Here is a 21,811-nt window from a genome sequence, read left to right as displayed (position 1 = left end):
GGCATTTTTTTATCATTTTGTGCATTATTTATTAAATATCATTTTCTTCTCAAACAAACCACATAAAATTCAATACGGCAGCAATACCAAAAAACATTTAAAAATAGCATGCATATCTTTAGAAATTCTGTTAGACAGTCTCATTTGCTGGAGATAAAAAGTTTTTCTTTCTTTTCTTTTTTTTTTTTTTTCTTTTCTTTTTTTTTTTTTTTATACAGTGCTCATTGCTCGCTTTAAATCGTTCAGTTTTTTAATAAAAAATTTTTTTAAAGTTTTACAAAATGTGAAATAGGTAATAAAAAAAAATAAAACATTCAGGCTTCCAGGTGTCTTGGTTGGAGGATTACATTATTCAAAATCCGATGGCTCTAGGTACCGCTGTTTTTTCACAATGCAAGAAACATACATACATTCATGCAGATTCTTCATTATTTATTTTTTAAAAACATAATATAGGGTGATAATATTTGGTGGCAACAATTTATAAGAAGTCATTCTCCATTTATAGTGAAACATCACAAAATGCTGTTTTTAAACTAATAGCCTTTCTGGGCTACTACCCCTTTGGGCTAATAATACGCACGGAAGTTATCATACATTAAAAACACATTGTGTATTCCAAAGAACACATCCTTAATGATGTTTAGTAGGTGATTTATTAACTAGTTAAGATTAAAACCCATACTAAAAGCTAGATTCTAAAAATCTTCTTGTTACTTTGGAAACTCAGTGCTTCCAAATATATCCCAGTAATGTTAAGTAGTTTCAATTTCTAATTTATTACTGAGTTATGAAATTTTTTGAGTAATTTTTACCTAATTAACTGTCTGTTTCTAAATAATTCAGAAACAGATACCGATAAAGGATTATTTTTGGAGTTTTTTAATTTTTTAAACAGTTATGTAGTTTGCTTTTTTTGGGGGGGGGTTCCTTTTTTTGTTTCTTTTTAAGTTCCTTTTATAATATATATTCAAAAAAATACTATAGAATACAGATTAATTTCATCTTTTATTCCACAAAGTACAAAATGAGGCTTATACAAGTAAGTTATAGTATGAACAAACTAGCAAATAAAAACAAATAAATAAAATTATTTGAAATGTTTCAGATTTTCACAATCTCTTTCTGAGCTCGCAGTCTACCAATCTGCTGTTACATTCACTTCTACTATCACTTTTTTCCAGATACTCTTTGTGGATAATACCACGGTATTCCTACCAGATACAAAGCCTGATCTTTCTGTTTGTCAAATTGTGCTTTGCAACGGTACCAACGGGCTCGCCGGGTGCAGGCCAAACCCCTTTTTTGCCTGTGTTCTTGAAGAAAATCCACTTTTCATCACAAGTGATAGTTCAATAGACAGTCTTGAGCACTGGAGATAAAAATATATATATATTTTTTCCATACAGTGTTGCCGCCACTCACTTCGAAATCAGAGTTTGTCAATAAAAAATTCCTTGAAGTTATATAAAATATGAAATAGATAATAAAACAAACTTGAAATCCAAAATTTGGGCTTTCAGATGCCCATGTTCAGGTGAAGGACTACTTTATTCAAAATTTGATGGGTGTAGGCATTGTTTTTTCACCATGCAAGACATGCATACATTCATGCAGATTCTTCATTACTTAATTTCTTTAAATATAATACAGGCGATAATATTTGGTGGCTGTAATTTGAAAATAAATATATTGTTTATAGTGATTCAACACAAAATGCTGTTTCAAGACTAATACCCATTCGGGACAAACATCCCTTTTGGACATATATATATATATATATAAAAAGATGGATCTGAATTGGGAAACAGGTCACATCTTTTGTACTTCTTCTATATTCTCGTTTCATCTACCTACCCCTAGTTTTACTTTTTAAATGCTTACAATGTTAAGAAGTATAACAACACTATTATGAAGTACTTTTTTATACCATAAGATAGGAATTTCTGTAGAAAAGAAATTAAAAAGTCATTAAGTACTGAAGAAATGTATTACAACTCACTTTGAAACACTAAAAAATACAACAAATGATTGATTGGTGAATTTATGATTTTTGATGACCAAAAATATATTTTTTGATTATACCTCAAAAAAGTTTATGTGGCACAACTTCCTTTGAAAGTAATCAATGTGGAAATCTGGAACAAAGACTTCAGATTTATATTTGGTTTTAAGTGATATTGCTATAATTTTTATTATTATTCAACTAAATTTCTTTTCTAATTAAAAAATACTAAATGTAAGTTAAAAACAATGGAACAAACCTGACGTCGTCTTGCTTCTCTGAGCAATCTTTCTTCTACATTCTTTGCAGCTTCTAATTCTCGTTTTCGTTGAACTTCCTCTAATCGCAACTGACGCAAACGACCTTCTTGCTCCTATACAATATATCAAGATATTAGAATGACAAAAAAGAATGTAATAAATTCTACTATAAATGGGTAATTCTTTAGTTATTTAGAAAAGGAAATGCTAGAAACTGCTGGAAAAATGTAAAAACAATAGGGGGGGGGGAGAATCTCTTAGAGCTATGTACAAGCTCTCGTAAACTGAAATTAAAAATTTAGAATTTTCTTGAAAGCCTAAGCTATCTCCAACTGAAGAATTTTAAAGAAGACTCTTCCAAAAGGCACATTCTTTGTATTTTTTTATGGGTAGAATATTAGATGAACAAACAATACACTGATAAAATTCTGTGCTCTACTGACAATTATTCATTCCCTCCTTGTTTCACAGCTGAATTTTCAAAACTTCACTTACTCTGCGTTTTAAATTAAGTACTGAAGCACATCAAACACTCGAATATCAATGGAGATCTTCAAAATAAATACCAGCAGTGCAGACAGAGAAACTTATGGAACAATTTCTAACGATAAATAAATTAAGAAATTTCTACATTTCCAAAGTAGTCTTAATTTAATAAAATTTTAATGACTAAAAATCTTTCAACATTTTAAACAAAATTAACTACAGGGATATTTTTTAATCTGATAATGGAATTATCTTTTCCAAGCTTTATTTATCCTCTAATTAAACACCACATATTACAAATGAAGCACTTTAAAAAAAAAAAAAAAAAAAAAAAAAAAAAAACCTGCTGATCTAAGGGACATACATAATTCTAAAAGTATTTGCTAACGGTTTCATGTCCCTTGTTGAAATTGAACATATTCATGACTTTCAGGCTTATTCTATCCCCTGCTCAAATATTCATTCATTTTATTTTAAATGCTTATGATTATAATAGCACTTCATACCTGACTATTTTCAGAAAATTTTGGTCTAAAAGGTAGAAGCATGAGAATATGCTACCCTTGTGGTCATTTACATTTGTGCTCAGTTTTCATTTATAAATCATTAATAATATAACAACAGTTCTTCATTTTAATGACAATTAAGATACTTTTGAATTATTAGATATTTTAAACACACAAACATGCATACCATACAGACCAAAAAAGCAAAAGGAAAAAAGTTCGAAAATAAAATGGAGCATTAATAAATTTTAACATAGTTTATTCACATTTGATAGAAAATAATGAAGTCTCAAATCAATATGAATATCAGGAATGTTTTTATTTTTTTCTGTTAGGGAAAGACAATTTTATATATGTTTTTCTTTAAAAAAAATTCAATGATTAAGCTGAAAGAATCTATCTGCCTAGTACTGTTCTAAAATGCAAGTATTAATACTTTTTTAAAGACAATTTTTGTAAAAAAAAATTATAAGAACTTTTCTTCAGAGTCTACTATTTCAGCTGATAACAGCTGTTTAAAGCCAACATACATAAACTAATACATTCTTATTTTTGAAATACATTGAATAATTAACAGTTTATATCACTTTTATATCAGCTTCCCGTTATAGTTACCCAGACTTGTTTTCAAAGATTGCAATAACCATAATCTCACTATTGAAACAGATTTAACAAATATTTCATCAACTTCAGTTACAAAGGAAAGAAATCAATACATTAGTTTTCTTTTCTTTTCTTTTTTTTCATACAGAACATTTTCTTGGTGTGTTGCACATTAACTTTCTTTAGTTGTGTACTTTATTTGTTACTGAAATTTAAACTCACATTCTTCCAGTCAGAATTCCCTTATTATATATTACAATGTCTTACTACTATATATGTATATATACACTACAAAAAGCCTAATGCTGTGGAAAAAGATTTATTATTATGCATATGTTTTATAAACTTACCTTACAGAATCACATTTTCCCACCCTGGCAAAAACATTTAAGGACCCACGTGTGTTACTTGATGATCTAGCCAGAAGCTACTTTTCCCAGTACGAAATTTGGCAGTTAGTCAGAATAAGATACGTGTAAGTTTTAAATTATGGTTTAGGCTGGACTAGTAAGCACATTTTTTTTGGTAAACCTTTTTTATTTAAAGTTTTTACTACTCCATTTTGTATTCAGGAATAATGTTATGAAATAAATACTTAATACATCACTTTTAGTTCCATTTTATTTTTCTCCAAATTTCTCTAAACATTCATTGTTTAAAGTAGCCTTAAAAAAAAAAAAAAAAAAAAAAAAAAAAAACTCAAACAATAAAACAAAAATTATGATTATGAAATCAAAAATTTTAGGAACTGATCCAATGCATCTAAACCCAGCACCCATTTGGAATGTAACACATAACCTCACGTCAATTTTTTTTTTTAATATTCTTCACAAGTTTCATCCGATAAAAGTACATGTTAGCACCTTAGGAAATTTCCAGTTATAATATTATTCAGATGTATATAAAAAACTAACCTCTTAAGGATTGCATTATTATAAAAAAACCATTCTAAAAGTATCCATATTTTTACTTAAGATGCTTCAAAGTGATTATATTCTGGAGTGAAAAAAAAACCATTTTCTATTTTAGAATAAAGTAAGCCAACGAAAAAGAACATTTAATTCTATAAAAAAAATATATATATAACAATTTTGTATCTAAATCTTGGCTTTTTCATGATATATATATATTTGTGCAAGGATGTTACCTTTTAATTTTAGTGTCTTGACACTTCCACAGATAATATAAAAATATTAATAGCAAGTGAAATTTCGTATTAAATTGTCCAAGTGATAAAATGCCTTCATAACTGCTTTCAAAAATCAATTTATTTCAGAGTCACCACTGGATACAATGATATTATATCATCACCTGAAAGGCCTATTTTGCATGATTCCATAATGTGCACAAACAGCAAACATTTTTTTAAATCAAAGAATTATGTGAATGCTGCAAAGACCAAGGAGCCTAAAATCTGCTATTACTTTAAACTCCATACATGTAAGCGTGACAGTCTTCCTAAATATAATCTAAAACAACAGGACTTTCTCCTAGCTACAACATCCAAGTTAGACAGTGAATTATTTAATACATTCTTTCCCTACAAAATTTCAGCTCAGGAATATAATATTATAGGCACCTATAATACAAATAGATACTTCAGCCACATACAATGACAGAAATAAACAGTAATGGGTTAAGTAAAAATCACCCTAATACAAATAGATATTTCAGCCACATACAATGACAGAAATAAACAGTAATGGGTTAAGTAAAAATCACCCTAACTTTTGCTGAGCAAACAAGAAATCAAATTTATTTCGTTCCCCCCCCCATAATATATATATGGCTATAGATTAACCTTCAAGAACTAAAATGATCAAAATCAAATACCACAGTAGTTGCAGTTTACAGAATTTCTACATTACCCTTCCCTCTTCTAAGACAAGAGAGTAGAAGGAATGATCAATCTTGGTATCATTGGAAAGCGACTTACTTGGTATCATTGGAAAGCGACGTTTTCATCAAAAAGCTTTTCTTGAATTGTTTGTTTTTTCTATTTATTCCTTTATTTAATTACATTTATTTTAAATTTACTACCTCTAATAAATCTTTTTTGAAATGAGTAATCTTGCATAAATGATATTTCAAAAAAGAAGGGGAAGCAGCATGTAATATGAGAATATCCATCTTTTTAAATGTCTTAAAGATTCCATTGCCTGGGTTCCAAAAGAGTTAAAATTAAGCCCATTTTCTAAACAAAAGAATGCAAATATTTAAATCAGCAATGACATTGTTTTAAAACATAGTTATACCTCTAATGACTGCTGCTGCCTCTTCCAATCATCATTGTGGTTTGATTGTTGTTGTAACTTCTGTTGAGTTTGATTTTGCTGCATCTCCCATTCTAAGCGACGCTGTCGAGCTCGCTCCAAATCTTCCTGCATTTTTAACTTGCGTTCACGGTTTTCAGCTCTATCCAACAAATCCTGGTGAATTGAGAGCTATTTAATTTCGGTAAACAATGTTTCCACAGAAAAAAAATATTTTCATGCACTGCCAGAAGTTTAATAGGATATGCAGCATAACATATTTAACTGAAATAAAACTGTAGTTCATCAGCAGTTAAAAGTTAACGCAGTAATTTATGTTAGCTAAGGTTATTTCTAACAAGTATTACATTGATCAATTTTACTACTGATAAAATTATTAGCGAATATTTTGTTGACTGCTCACACATGCATATTTAAATTTTGTTTCAAACTTGAAAAATTACGCAACAAAAAATGAAGTAAAATTTTGTTCCTGAGATGAATGATTCATGCTTTTAAATGAAATATTTTGAAGCAAAATACACAAAGATTTAATATTAATTTCTTTATTATGCATTACAACTACTGAAAAATCAAATATCAAATTATATATTAATATGCATTACAGAGGAACACAAGATCATTTTTGGGGATAAAATACTTCTCACCAAAAATATGCATTAATTTATTTACACAAACATTTTCAACATTTTGGAAATAACTTACAATATCAACCTAAAGAAATGAATCATTTAAGAAATATTTCAATTGTTTGACTATATTACACATTCAGGCAGATTTCACTTTTTTTACCATATATTTCAAAATTAAAATTCCATATATTTATTTTTAAACATAGCACAGCACTTACAAAACATTCAAATGTAGTGACTAATAAAGAATTAAAATTAAAAAAAAAAAAAAAAAAATGAAAGACACATTTCTAGAAATAATACTGTACAATACAGCAGGGAGGAAAAAATTAAAAATTTATCAGCAGAATATCCAATACTATATCATAGACAAAGACAAATCTACTACTATGCGTGTGGAGTAACACCCACATCATACAATGCAAGAAATTATTAAACTAAAAACTGATGAAGATTATATATGTATCCACAGCATAATATAATCAACTAAATAATACTGTGGGTCCACAATTTTTTTTTTTTTTTTTTAAGGAAATGTATATAATGAGGAGCACAGCGCCAACAACTATAAATTACAACTAACAGCAATTGAACAAATTACAGTAATAGCATTAGTATCATTCTGTTACATAGTTTAGCATAGGTTAAGATAAGCCGTATTTCATATTCAAGACATTTAGTTAAAACCACAGTAATCTTTTTCCATATATGCATTCAAATATAAAAGCTTTCTTTTGACAAATCCACACTTACTTCATCATCATCTTCCTCTTCCTCCCCATGGAGTTCTTCAGCTCTTCTTTGAAATTCTTGCTCTAATCTTAAAGTCCTTAAACGATCCTCTTGCTGGGGAGTGAGATGTGAACGACTCTCTAATTCACGGATTTCTTCATCACGAGCTCGTCTTGCCTCTTCAAGTCGTTGTTTATGCAACTGAAATTTAAATAAATATATTTTAGCATCGCAGTTAAAACTAATTTTTGTAAATAAATTAATTTAAACCAACTTTGCTAATTTTTGGATTATTATTTTAGTCCAATTCTACATACAATGTTGAAATTAATCAGTAACACATTTTACAATGCTCTGCATGCATTGTAAATCACCGAAGATCTATAAACAGCAGAACTAAATGGATAAAGTGTAACGTGCCCTAGAAAAGGAAGTTCTACCAAAATTATTTAAACTGCACATACCTAATAATTATACATCAGTCTCATAAATAAAACTCTATTAATTTTCATCATTAAAAACTTGTGTAAACTTGCGTTCATGTGCTCAATAGAACTCTTAAAATTTCTGGATTATTATAGATAATTTAAGACGCGGTGGCACAGCAGCAACACAGGTCTGGGGTTCGATCCCTGATCTGGGCAAGGTCGACTCAGTCTTTCATCCCTTAATTTCTATATTTTGGATCGATAAAATGAGTACCAATTCACTTGGGGACTAAACACTGGGGGTCCTGAGACAAGTTGACCACTTGTTCAGGGTGTATGCTTACGCACCTCAGGGCCAACGGTCAAGAAAGCAGATTTCAGGGCACTGCAGGCATTGACCCACTAGGGCTGTTACGCCACAGAGTTTAGTTTTTTTAGATAACATAATTAAGTTGCCTAGATATTTTTAATTTTTAATATTTGTGTTTAATAATATAAAAACTGCTTAAAGCATTGTTATAAAGAATACTTTATGTCTTAACTGCACATTTATATGCTAGTAAATGTAATTAAATGTTACGATTTTCAGTGGATTGCTGGTAACTAACTCATAATTGTTGATACGCATTTAGGCCTTTTGAAGAAATCAGCAAATGAATAAGATCACCAAAATCAATCATTTCAGAAATTATTCCAGTATTAAATTGATACCCAAAATTAACTATCAATGTGTTATGAATTATTTGATGTTGGAACCATGAAACATACTGAAAGGTAGGAAACATTTTTCACTGATTAAGATTCCAAAAGGAAAAACTCCCCCCAATAAGAATCAATTTTATAAAGAAGAAGTTAACACTACTTCACTCCCATTAATAAAGATATTCCTTATCAAAATCTTCTCAAAGATAATAAAAATTATGATCCTATTAGTACGATCTATAAATCTTTTTGAGATACTGTTGTACAGGATGAGTATGTATTGTAAATGCTCAATGAATCTATGAGCAATCAATATTCCTTCAATTATTTAATTTAGGCAAAGCACACAAAAGAACCTGTCCATCTTAACTTTATCAAGTTTGACCAACAGATCTCCAGAAATGGAATGAGATCTTGTACCCTCAACCTTTTTTTGCTCCATGCACCCCTCTTTTCACCACTGCTAGAAAATCATCCCCTCCCTCCCATTTCCAAAACTTAAAATACATATGTACATTTATTTAAATTATTTTGTAACATGTTTTACAAAATAAACAAAAAGTGTAGAATATGCTAAATACCAAAATTAAAGTTTTTTTTTTAAATTTTAATATTTATAAACTAAAACTAAATACTTAACACCTAAATAAATGACTCGCAACATTTCCCCTTGAAACTATGGAACCCCTGGCTGAGATGATAAGTGGACTTTCTATTCAATATTTTTATCTGTCCTATTGCCACCAAGACACTACAATCACAATGAAAGCAACTAATTATCGTAATTTATCTAAAACATTTTAAGAAATAACTTTCTCCACCAGCTATTATGGTGGTTTTCAATCTAGAAAAAAGGAGAAGCACAAGATAATTTTACTAAAACTATGCTCAACAAATATCATTTTTACATTATGATTTCACCAATTCTGAAAATGAAAAAAGAATAGAAATCTCCAGTAAAAATGTTTTGAAGCATTAGTTGTAAAATTGAAACATTCACTAAAAAGAAAAGAATTGTTTTGTTTTTAATTAACAAATTTTGCTTTATTTTAAAATAATAACTTCAATAAAGGCCTTGATATGAATAAACGTAGAATTTTTCATATGTATTTAATTTGCCAGGTATTCTTAATTTTAAGCTGAATATCCAACATCTAAGTAGATAAACCAGACAGATTTGCTAGTTTCCTAGATTGCATCCCTAGTTTTATTATAAGAAACAAATTACAAATACATACCATTTATTACAATAAAGACTAACTCTGTGTAAGTTATATTAGCTTTTAAAAATAATTAAGGTTTGAATAACAACAAAACAAATTTCCATTTAAAAAATATGTTTCCTATTGAAGATTACACAGAAAATAACAGAACCAGGGGGTCACAAATCCCAAATAAATGTATAATTGTTCACCTGTACTTACAAGGTTCATTGAATTTAATTACATGCCCAACAATACAAATACTAATCTACTATTTGAAATGTAAATCATTACCAGTAAAAGCAATAAACAATTATCTTCCCCAAATTATTGCGGGAAAAAGATTTTATCTGACTTTTTTAAAGAGAAAGTCACTGAGATTCCCTAACCATTTTTCACTTCACTAACCTTCTAGTAGAATCACAACCCTGCAATTATAAAACATCAAATTTCTAGTTTAAGGAAAAATATGCTTATGAAATTTGTTCCACCTTATCCACAGATTTTTAAATTTACATCCATGTAAAAAATTATTTTAAACACATTGCTCATACTTTTTATTAGCTTTATATAAATTTGGATTGTTACCAAAAATTAAAACCAAATTAAGATTGATTTTACAACTTTTTATTACACACATTTTACTGCAAAGTGATGAAAACAATACCATAATAATTGCTTTTATTTAGATTTAATGCTATCTTATTTTAGCAACAGGAATAGAATATTTTTTCGCAGTTTCTTTGTGTGTGGGGAGTTTTTTATTATTTTTTTTTATTTTTAAAACTATTTTGCTTTTACTTCATGAAAACACATTTAAAATTTTATTCATATGATTCAAAACAATATTTAGATTAAAATTCAAAATAATTAAAAGCATGATTTTTTTCAAATTAGATATTTATTCACTGATTTTTTTTGAGAGTGGAGTGATTAGAATTTTGACTTTTAGATATATTTTATATTCTTATAATCACAAAGAGATCACATTACTTTATTCTTCATAAAAACTATTGCTAACATAGCATAAAATTAAGCACCCTATTAAAAACTGTGGATAAGCTTGTTTCAGTGTCTTTCAATAATAATAATAAAAACTCACAAATTAAAAAAAAAGGTCATTCATATACACACACATACCAAACTTTACACATGCTACATGCTTTCTTTTTAAAATATGTATTTTATTGTTTTTATACCAGCATATATTACTGTAAAATTATTAGCTCAACATGGTCGGTCATTAATAAATAAATATCATACTAGGAAAACTTCATAAGCCATGTCTGAATAAACAGAAACTGAATAAATCCATTCTGTTTCTTTTATATGTGCCTAAATCACTGGCCAGCATGGATTTATACAACAGTTCAAAATTAGAAATAACAGTTTCCCAAACCATAAAAGTAGCATTTATTATACTTTTTAAAAACAATGCACATGCGATTACATTTCTAAAGATATATTAAAACAAAAACAAAACAAAAGAAACTTCAAAGAATTAATTACCAACCATCGAAATAGTAACTCATAAACCAATATGAATATTTTATGCAAGTTTTATACATATCATACATGTATATAATTAAAACTACATTAATCAAATACATTAGCAAACACTGGAAATAATGCCTTTCGGACACACCAGCTCACATTATTAATTTGACATATCTGTCACACTTACGCAAAAATGGGCAAAAAATGCAAAGGACTCGGGTAAAGAAACACTCTTCAAAATAAAAGACATGCACATCGATCCAGGGATGATACAAAGACATCAAAACTCCATGTCAACAAGAGACATTAAACAAGAGGAAACTTACGAAGGTTAGAAGCAGCGAATAAATTTTGAAAGATCTAAGAATGCATACTCACAAGAGTATGAGTAGTATAATAAAAGGTGTCAGATATACCATTGGCAATCTAAAGGTAAAGAAATTGGTTAGTATTGATTAATATATAAAGATGAGTTTTTAGCAAATATGACAATCTAAAGTCAAATAACATGACAATTTGCATTTTAAAGAGTTAATAGTTAATAAAATCAAAAATATTCAGAAGCTTATTTTTACAGAATAAGTCAAATAATTAAAGAAAGTTCATAACATCATGTTTGATATACTAACTTTTTCCTTTTCTTCTCGTTCCCATGGAGAAGGACTCATAAGTTTTGATGTTTCTTTCTTTTCATGACCAGCCTGCTGTGGAAGTTCAAATGTTACACGTGAACTTTGGCTGAAAAAAAAAAAAAAAAAAAAAAAAAAAGGAAATAACACTTGAATAAAGAAGCAATTTGTTATGGATCCCCCCCAAAATTTATAATGAATAACTCAGCTCACAAAAATTCTAAAATTCAAAAACAGTCACCTCATAGTTGAAGGCTTTCCATGAGGTGAAGTTATTCTTGGATCAGTTACCATTTGACGATTAATCTTCTGATCTGTACCGTCTTCAGTACGAGGTGGATATCCAGATGGCCCATATCGATAGCTGACATTCACAGGAGGTTGATGAGGCATTCTTGGACCTGACTGAGGAACATGACTATTACTTCCATCATGATATACAGCTGGATTTTCATGATTCACATATCCAGGTCTTGGAAATCTATCCATTGGTGCATTGTTATATAACTGTGCACGAGGTTTCGGTGCAGGTGGAGGTGGAGGTCCTGAATATGGTGCATGTATATGCGCAGATTGTTGAGGACCATGTTGATAATTAGGAGATCTAATGGCTGGATTGGGACCTCTTGGTAATGACCAATTAGTTCCTCGACCCATTTGGTGATGCTGTTGCTGCAAAAGCATTCTTTCTCGATCTTCACGCCTGCGCACTTCTTCTCGCATTTCTTCCATTTTAGCTTCTTGGCGTAACAGATCTCTCTGTCGAGGATCCATATGCATCATGTTATAATCTTGTGAAGGATGCACAGGATATGCTCTTGAATTCAACTCAGGATGTGACATGCTATCAGAATATGCCCTTATTTCATTTTCTACTGGTCGCAAATGGTCTGCACTGCGGAAGTCCCTGAAATGGCCATAATTAATTCAGGATTTTATATGCTATTAAAGAAATATTCTTATGATAACTAATTTTTAAACAGTAAATTTACAGCTGTTATTTAATCTTAAGAATAAATAACATGACGATCGTACGTTAAAACAATAACAGATTATTTTACTAAAGAAAAGAATTAAGAGCTTATGCCAATTTAATACCTTTGATCAGGTAATGGCCGTGAAGGCGCATAACCTTGAGTAGTATGGTGAGAATCTACTGAATTGTGATGCAATGCTTTAGGAGACATTGGTGGCCCAGAATTGGAATGAACATAACCCATAGAACTTGCATATTGTTCTTGTTCTCGAGATGATACTAATGTTGATAAGGGTCTTGAGCGATCTGCAGCTGACTGCAATCCCTGAGGATCAGGTCTATTAAGCGATGATTGAGATCCATGTAATGACCTCGGTGGCTGCTGAGGATGAGGCTGAGGCTGAGATGGTGACCTTGGGAAAAAAAGGAGAATAAGTGAACTAAAATAAAGACTAAAATAATCTGTTTTAAAAAACCTTACAGGTACTTCTTATTCAAAAATTATAAGTCTGGATGGTGATGTTGTGTTGTGATTTATCTTACTTGCCTTACAGTGACATCAGAACAAGCCCATGAAATTCATCGTGGCAGTAGTGCAGGATTGTGTCCATCATTGGCAAAACCTTGAACACCATACAGACGAGAGTACGACTTCATTCATTTCTACCCCCAATTTTGAAACAGCACACAACGGGGGACAGGTCTGAGGGTCTCCCATTCTAATAATTATGTGCATCTCCAAATCAGATGATGGTGGTTCAGTGGGTTTACTAATTTTAACACTTTTTCATTTTTGACAATATTTTAATTACTATATACAGAGCGTATTCTTAGGCCGCCGCCTTCAACAAGAACAAACTTTATTCTCTTACTAAGCGAGCAACAGCGCCCTCTAGCCTTTTTCTTCAAATTACACAACACTCCCCACCTGAACTCGGTGGAGAGTTCATCTTTCAATAATATATTCTAGAATATTCAATTAATATTTCGACAATAAATCCTGGAGAAATGGTTAAATATAACAAACATGCATACATAATTATAAGCACATAAAATTTTACAAAACATTAAACGATATCTATCAGCAAGGTCAGGAGAATCAAACATAAAAGTACAAAATACAAACATTAGTTAAGTTCCATATTATATAACAATTGTATAGGCCTTTTTAAGGTACCAGTAGGTGTTTTAATTATGCAAGATCTTATTTTACCATCTCTGCCTGGCATTAATTCCAAAATTTTACCTATTGTCCAAAGATTTCTGGGATGTTTGTTGTCATGAATCAAGACAATATCGTTGATTTTAAACTGAGATGCGTTAGAGTGTGAAGGACAAATATTGGCAGATCTCAGATTAAAAGGATACTCTGATCTCCAACGCTTCCAAAAATGATTTGAAATATATTGATGGTATTTATATCGTTTAATAATTGAATTTCTTGACCCAATCAAATTATTTGATGTTATTTTATTAGCAGGCAGAGATAGCAATCGTCTACCAACCAGAAAATGAGAGGATGTTAGTGGAGAAGGTTCATTGGGATCGGTAAACACGTAGGTAATTGGTCTACAATTAATCATTGCCTCGATTTCAATGAGCACTGTTTCAAGCTCTTTCACAGTAAGGGATGATCGACCAATAATTTTTCGCAAGCTGGATTTTATGGTTCGTACCATACGCTCCCAAAACCCTCCCCACCATGGACCCCTCTCAATAATAAATTTCCAATTTATGCCTCTAGCAGAAAATAATTCTTTAACAGATGAGTCACTCAAAGTTTTAAAAATATGTTTTAGTTCTTTATCAGCTTTTTTAAAAGTCTTGGCATTATCGGAGTACATGGTGGTACACAGTCCTCGGCGAGCTAAAAATCTTCGGAAAGCTAGCAAAAAACTTTCAGTGCTGAGATCAGGTACTATCTCTATATGTAAGGCACGAGTGACCGCACACGTTAACAACAGCATGTAAACTTTACCTTGCCTGTCTTTCGTAAAAAATGGACCGGCGAAGTCCAACCCGGTCGCAGCAAATGAAGGCGCCTCTTGGATTCTGTCTGGAGGAAGTGGAGCGATATCCTGTACCCCAGGGCGAGCACTATATCGTTTGCATATCACACATTTGCTGATGATAGTCTTAACACGCTGTCTTCCCTTAATGATCCAATATTTGTCTCTGATCTGAGTTAGTGTCGAATTAAGTCCAGCATGGAATACCCTTTCATGCGAGTCCATGATGATCAACTCGGTAAACTTGCATTTTGAGGGTAATAGAATAGGATGTTTTAAATTCTCGTGACAGTCTGCAAATTGAATGCGACCTTTCAACCGAAGAATTCCCTCCTCATCAAGCCTTGGATTAAGGGAGTAGATGGAAGAATCGAGAATTGATTTTTTATTTGATAACTTAATTATTTCCACTTGATATGATTCTCGTTGCGTAATTTTTACCCAATAATGTTCAGCTGCTTTAATCTCAAAAGCACTTAAAGGTCCATTTTCTGTAGACCTTTTCCGAAGCCTCCCAATAAATCTAAATACATAGGCAGTAATTCGAAGTAATTTTCCTAAAGAACTGAATTTTTCTATATGCAAAATTGGGGATTCATTGTTAATTACAGATGCAGTCAAAATAATACTTTTTCTTAACTCCAACGATTCTGAATTTGGTTTTAATTTCTTTTGTTTTGGAAAGTTTTCAATAGGAAAACGTAACCAGTGTGGCCCATGCCACCACAAATCATTCTTAATTAGTGACTGAGCACTAATTCCTCGAGTTAGTAAATCGGAAGGATTTTGTTTCCCTTCGTAATGGTTCCACAATTTTTTGTTGCATATACTCTGTATTTCTGTAACACGATTGGCGATAAATGGTTTCCAATTATTTGGCGAACCTTTAATTCAAGTAATGGCGATTTCGGAATCACTCTAAAAATAAACATCCTCAATTAAATCACCAAATAATTTTTTCAAATATTTATACATTCGAGCAGCCATGAGTGCTCCCATTAACTCTAAACGAGGAAGCGTGATTGCTCTTAAAGGTGCAACTCTGCATTTCGACATGATAAAGGAAGTTTTAATTTTAGAATCACTCGTACAATATCTGAAATATGAGATGGCCCCATATGCTTTAGGACTAGCATCCGAAAATAGGTGAAGGCTTATATTCATTGGATCGTCATCAAAGAAATTTCTCTGTATCGATATTTCAGTTAAATCATTAAGTTCCTCCCGCCAAATGTTGAATTTGTCCTTAATCTCTGCAGGAAGGACCTCATCCCAGTCAGAACCGGAACACCAGATTTCTTGCATAATAATTTTTGCCCGAATAACAAAGGGTGCAATAAATCCAAATGGATCGTATATTTGGGCGATGCTTTGCAAAAGTTTCCTTTTTGTAGCAAAATTGTTTCCAGTAGAAAAGTCAATTAAATTTTTTAAATTTAACTTTATATCGTCTTCAATGGAATTCCAAATCATGCCTAAGAAATTCGATTCACTAGTTAATTTGTTGTCTGATTCCTTAATCCCATCTGAGACCCATAAATCGTTTAATGCTTTAGAATTAGTTCTTAATTTTCTGAAATTCATCCCAGCATCCTTAAATATATTAACCGCATCTACAGATAACCGATATGCATCTTCAACCGTTCCTGCTCCAAAATATAGGTCATCGACATAGACAGAAGAATTTAACATTTGGAAACTGTCCGGAATTTTATCTTTATATTTTCGAATGTGATATTTTATAGTGGCGGCCAAAATGAAAGGAGATATAGTCAAACCGAAAGCTACGCGACACATTTGCATAATCTTAAAGGAGTCATTATTTTCATTAAACCAAAGAAATTTTAGAAATTTTCTATCACCTTCAGCAATTCCTATCATCAAAAAGGCTTTTTCAACGTCTCCACAAAACGCTATCTTAAACTTACGAAAATTTAACATAATGTCTAGTATATTTGGATTTAGATTAGGTCCCGATTCAAGGCAGTCATTTAACGAATTCCTGTCCTCTGTCCTTGAGCTAGCATCGTACACAATTCTTACCTTAGTAGTTTCACTAGGTCGTATCACTGCTCGGTGCGGCATAAAATATTCCAAATTTGAATCATTATTTGGACATTCCTCCACAATTCCTTCTAATATCTGGTTCTCAATTATATTTTTATATTCCCGAAAAATCCCCGGAGTTTTACTTAGTTTATTGTGAAGGTTTGCGAATCGTTTCTTAGCTACCTCAAAATTATTTCCTAAATTATTCGGACTGTATTTCCAGATTAAATTTGCCTCATATCTTCCGTTTTTAAACTGCAAATTTCTTTCAAACTGGTCTACTATTTCGCAGTCAATATCGGAATAATCATCAGAATCATTAATTCCCATATGTTCTAATTCCCCAAAACCTTTTAAATCTTTGAACACAACAGTGTTTGTCATTACCGCTAAATTTTCAGAACAATTTTTGTTTGTTTTATTTTTCTCGATTCCTGCGGCAACCCAACCAAACACAGAACTGACTGCGTACAACCCTTCAGATATTTTAATTCTTTCAGAATAAACTACATTCCAGAATTCATCCCCCCCAATTAATATCTCAACACCTATGTTATTTTTTCTTGTGCAATCGGCGATCTGCAACCCCATATGCTCCATGAAGTCTGCAATTTGTTTACTAGGCACACTGATGGACGCCGAGGAAATAACATCCGAGATCAAACATTCAATTTTTATTTTATTATTTTGTTTCCAATTCTGAATTTCGATTTCAACGACCGGATAGGAATGATTCATTGCCTTCGTCGCACCAAATGAATAAACAGAAAGTCTTTCATAACGGATTGGAGTAAGTTTTAAATGGTCGGCCAATTTTTTCGCTATAAAGGATCTGTGACTGCCTTGATCAAGAATTAATCTAGTTAATTTTGATTTATACTTAGAACAAGCATAAACTGTACAAGTTTGTAATAATATTTCCCTGGCATTACAGTCATTGTTATTATCACATTGAGGAACAGAAGCAATCAATTTTAAGTTTTTAACTTTATTTCTTTCCTCAGAATTCAAAGTCAGAGATTCAGTTTCATTTTTGGAATAACCTTGTTCCAACTTTTTGTTTACAAGGGATTTATTAGTACAAATCGATTCATTGTGATACATACCGCCACATTTATTACATTTAGTTTTATTTCTGCACCTTTCTGATATATGGAATTTTTTAAAACAAGAAAAGCAGCGGTTTTCGGATCTTAGTTTCTTTAATTTATCAGAAACATTCACTTCGCATTTAAATGACTCGTGCAAATTATCACAAAAGATGCATTTTCGGTTAACTGCAGTATGAAATGCGGCCGTGGGTGTATTTTTTACATATTTTCTAGTTTCATATTTTGATTGATCGACTCGTGGAGGCACAGTATTTTTCCTTTCGCTTAATACTAGATTTGAAACTTCCCTGCATTCTATTTCCGTTTTAATAAATTGTGTTAATTCCGAAACTTCAACTTTATCTTTCGATCGTCTTTGCCGATTAAATTCCAAAACTATATCGTCCGGAATTAATTTTAATAATATTGGAATTAATAAATGTCCATATGAGCCAGAAGTTACTTCTAAAGTTTCCAAATTACGAATCGAAACTTCTAATTCGTCATATAATTTACGTAAAGCCTTTACGTTAGCAGAATTTTTAACGGCTTCTAAATTGAGAATTTTATTCATGAATGAATTAATGATCAGGTCTTTTCGACCATATCTGTCCTTTAGTAATGCTACACAACTATCATAATTACTTTCTGTTAACTCAAAGCCTGACACAACATTCGAAGCTTGTCCCGTTAAGAATGTTTTTAAGTATACAAATTTTTGTATTTTTGAAAGCGTTTCGTTTTTATGTATCGAATTTTCGAAACTATTCCAAAATTCATTCCATTGTTTGGGGTCTCCCCAAAATTTATCAATCATTAATTTTGGTAATTTCAGCGTACTATTCCCACTAGAACTGGAACTTACATGCAAAATTCCATTACCACTAGACTGGTTTAAATCAGAACTTTGGGGATTCCTCGCTGGCGGTACTGCGGTAACCGTACCTAGAAACTGCTTAATTTGACTACAAGCAATTATACATTTGTCATTGTATTCTTCGCTTATACTACAATCTTCTTCAATTAAGTTAACATCAATTAACTCTTGTATTTCATCATCAAGCATTCTTAAACTATTTTTCTTTTCGGTTAATAATTCAAACAATTCTCGTAATTCTTTAATCAAATTTTCCTCCCCTTCAATTTTTAATTTATCTTCAATCACTTTAATTAACCTAGTAACAGACGATCTCAATGTGGAACGTTTACGTTTCAATCTATCTAACTTTTCTTCCATTTTATTTAATTTAAATACACCCACGACAGCAATAATAAATACTTACTAATGTACTACAAATAATCACTAAATAATTAATTTAAGATTTCCCTACCTTTATTTGGAATTCCATTGTCACTTGAATATGAAATATCCATTGAAATCGAAACACTTGGATCGAACACCTAAAATCTTCACAAAGCCTTAATTCCTTACGCCGATGCACCATTTAATAATTTTGTGCATCTCCAAATCAGATGATGGTGGTTCAGTGGGTTTACTAATTTTAACACTTTTTCATTTTTGACAATATTTTAATTACTATATACAGAGCGTATTCTTAGGCCGCCGCCTTCAACAAGAACAAACTTTATTCTCTTACTAAGCGAGCAACAGCGCCCTCTAGCCTTTTTCTTCAAATTACACAACACCCATCCCTCTTCCCCTATTACCAACCTCTTGAAAGCACTTTGTGCTTGCTGCATATTTAGAGTGCCCTCATGCTGCATAAACACGATACATTTACCAACATCTGTAAATGAATTGTGAAGGGCCCGGATTCAAACCTGGGCCATTCAGTATCGGAGTAGGGCTACCCTAACCACTACCTGGGCGGCAAACTTAATATATATCACAGCAAAAACTATATGTTCTTACATGCAATATCCTTATTCAAAAATTAAAAAAAAAAAAAAAAAAAAAAAAATACATAATGTACTTCAAAGATACTTTGCCTCACAAGAGGTAAAAAATGGCATCCTCATTATTATTATTTTTTTTTTTATTATGAAAATGACGGCTATTTTAAGAACATTAGTCTTAGCAAAGAAAAAGATACAGAACTTAAATTAAGTTTTTATTCAATTACAAAAAGTGAAGAAAAGGCAGTTATTTTTATTTCTTTAATACAGTTTTAACAAAATCATATACCACAGATGGAATGTCACAATTTGAAACATTTCTATAAATGCTACTTTAAAACGGCTAAACTCTTATGTACTCTCAATTCAAAATTAGATGGTCAAAGCATCTAGTTCAGTATCACGCAAAAAATATTGCTGTCAAAAATTAAATAAATCATTCTTACTTCACCTTTTTTCAGACACAATTTACTACAGAACACAGCCTACCTAGAACACTTTTTTATCATTGCATACATCTTAAATAATTAAATATCCTAAATAATAATTTAAATAGATAAAATGGATTCTATAACCTAATATTATGCAATATGTTCCAAATAAGCTTATATTCAAATCTTAAAAAAAGCAGCTAATTTGAATCAGGTTGATATACTGAAAATAATGTTTATGTTTAATTCTTAGGTTGCAAATTTTGTTTAGGACTATTTTGGAAGGGGCATACAATATCAAATTAGTCAAAAAGACATACTAGAGAAAGAGCAAATAAAGAACTTCTATAAGAATCATATGTAAAGCATATCTCTTTGTCGAATTTTACATTATGCCATTAACGAATGTATATACAAACTAGCTAAAAAATGGGATCGGACTATATTGAAAAAAGTGAACTGTGCCTGCATCTGGCAGAAAGCCAGATATAACACTGCCAGCATTGAGAATGCACTTACTTGGGGCCCAATGCAGTATTTTCATATATTTGCTAATAAAAGCAGTTTTGCACTGAAATTCAATTTAAGTATACTTTTATTTTGGATACCTTGTATACAAGCTTACAAATACTTTTGTAAACAATAAAATTAGGACAGAAACATAAACCAGCTACATTTAAGATATCAAGGTTGAGAGAAATTATATATACAGTCAAAAGTCTTTAATCCGGACTCGTCGGGATTTCGGCGATTCCAGATTGTCGGTTTTTCTGGATTATAGATCATCATTTAGAAAACTGCAACCAGAAAACTATTTGATGTGTATTCGTGATATTTATAATGACGAGGAATTTGATTTAAATCAAATCATGTCAAAGGAGTACATCGAGATGAAATACTACATTTAGTAAGGAATTATAAGCCGAATAAAATAAAAACATCTGCCCTGAAGATAAGGATAGCGCTGGCAGATCAACTCCAGCTAATTGCCGGACGCGACGCCCCCCCTCCCCACAGAGCAGGTGAAATTGATAAACAGATTTCAGAATGGTTAGAGAAACAAAGGATATGCCTTTATCCATTTTTTGCAGGAATTCCACTTTTTGTTTGAAACATACTTTCTCTTTGTAGATCCATTGGCAGCTCCAGAATCGGAAACTTTTTTTGACATAATCGAAAGTTCAAGCTTACTTTTATAAAACTGCTTTTATAGACTGCTCTAACAGTCTGCAAAAAATAATAAGCCGGCTCCAATTCAAAGATTAAGGAACAACGCAATCTGCAACATTAACTGAAATGGATAATTAGATAATTTTAGCTTAGCTTATACCGTCCGTTATAAATTAAACGCGCATGTGTAAAGGTATTATGCGTGTGCATAAATGCATAATGCGTTTATGCATGTGCAAAAAGTTTGTAGCTTTGAGGTCCGGATTATAGATC

The 21,811-nt window shown here is 31.2% G+C and overlaps 1 protein-coding gene across 5 annotated transcripts in view; it reads right to left on the bottom strand.

Moving 5' to 3' along the window:
• cno (adherens junction formation factor afadin) overlaps positions 1-21,811 on the bottom strand; it is a 196,498-nt gene that overhangs the window by 6,445 nt on the left and 168,242 nt on the right. For 2 of the 5 annotated variants that reach the window (XM_085823561.1, XM_035351201.2), the window contains 7 exons: positions 13,054-13,344; positions 12,197-12,862; positions 11,956-12,064; positions 11,705-11,752; positions 7,519-7,698; positions 6,116-6,289; positions 2,265-2,378 (listed from right to left, as the gene is read on the bottom strand). In XM_085823561.1, the coding sequence (XP_085679687.1) occupies positions 2,265-2,378; positions 6,116-6,289; positions 7,519-7,698; positions 11,705-11,752; positions 11,956-12,064; positions 12,197-12,862; positions 13,054-13,344 (1,582 nt within the window). Of the gene's footprint in view, positions 1-2,264; positions 2,379-6,115; positions 6,290-7,518; positions 7,699-11,652; positions 11,753-11,955; positions 12,065-12,196; positions 12,863-13,053; positions 13,345-21,811 lie in introns of those variants that run through there. The other 3 variants (XM_085823562.1, XM_035351202.2, XM_085823563.1) reach the window with 2 other exon arrangements.

The sequence above is a fragment of the Stegodyphus dumicola genome, chromosome 9, assembly GCF_044657685.1.
Source record: "Stegodyphus dumicola isolate Sdum_Otavi_A_Nest chromosome 9, ASM4465768v1".
Classification (NCBI taxonomy): Eukaryota; Metazoa; Arthropoda; class Arachnida; order Araneae; family Eresidae; genus Stegodyphus; species Stegodyphus dumicola.
This window is presented reverse-complemented; position numbering and strand designations above follow the sequence as displayed.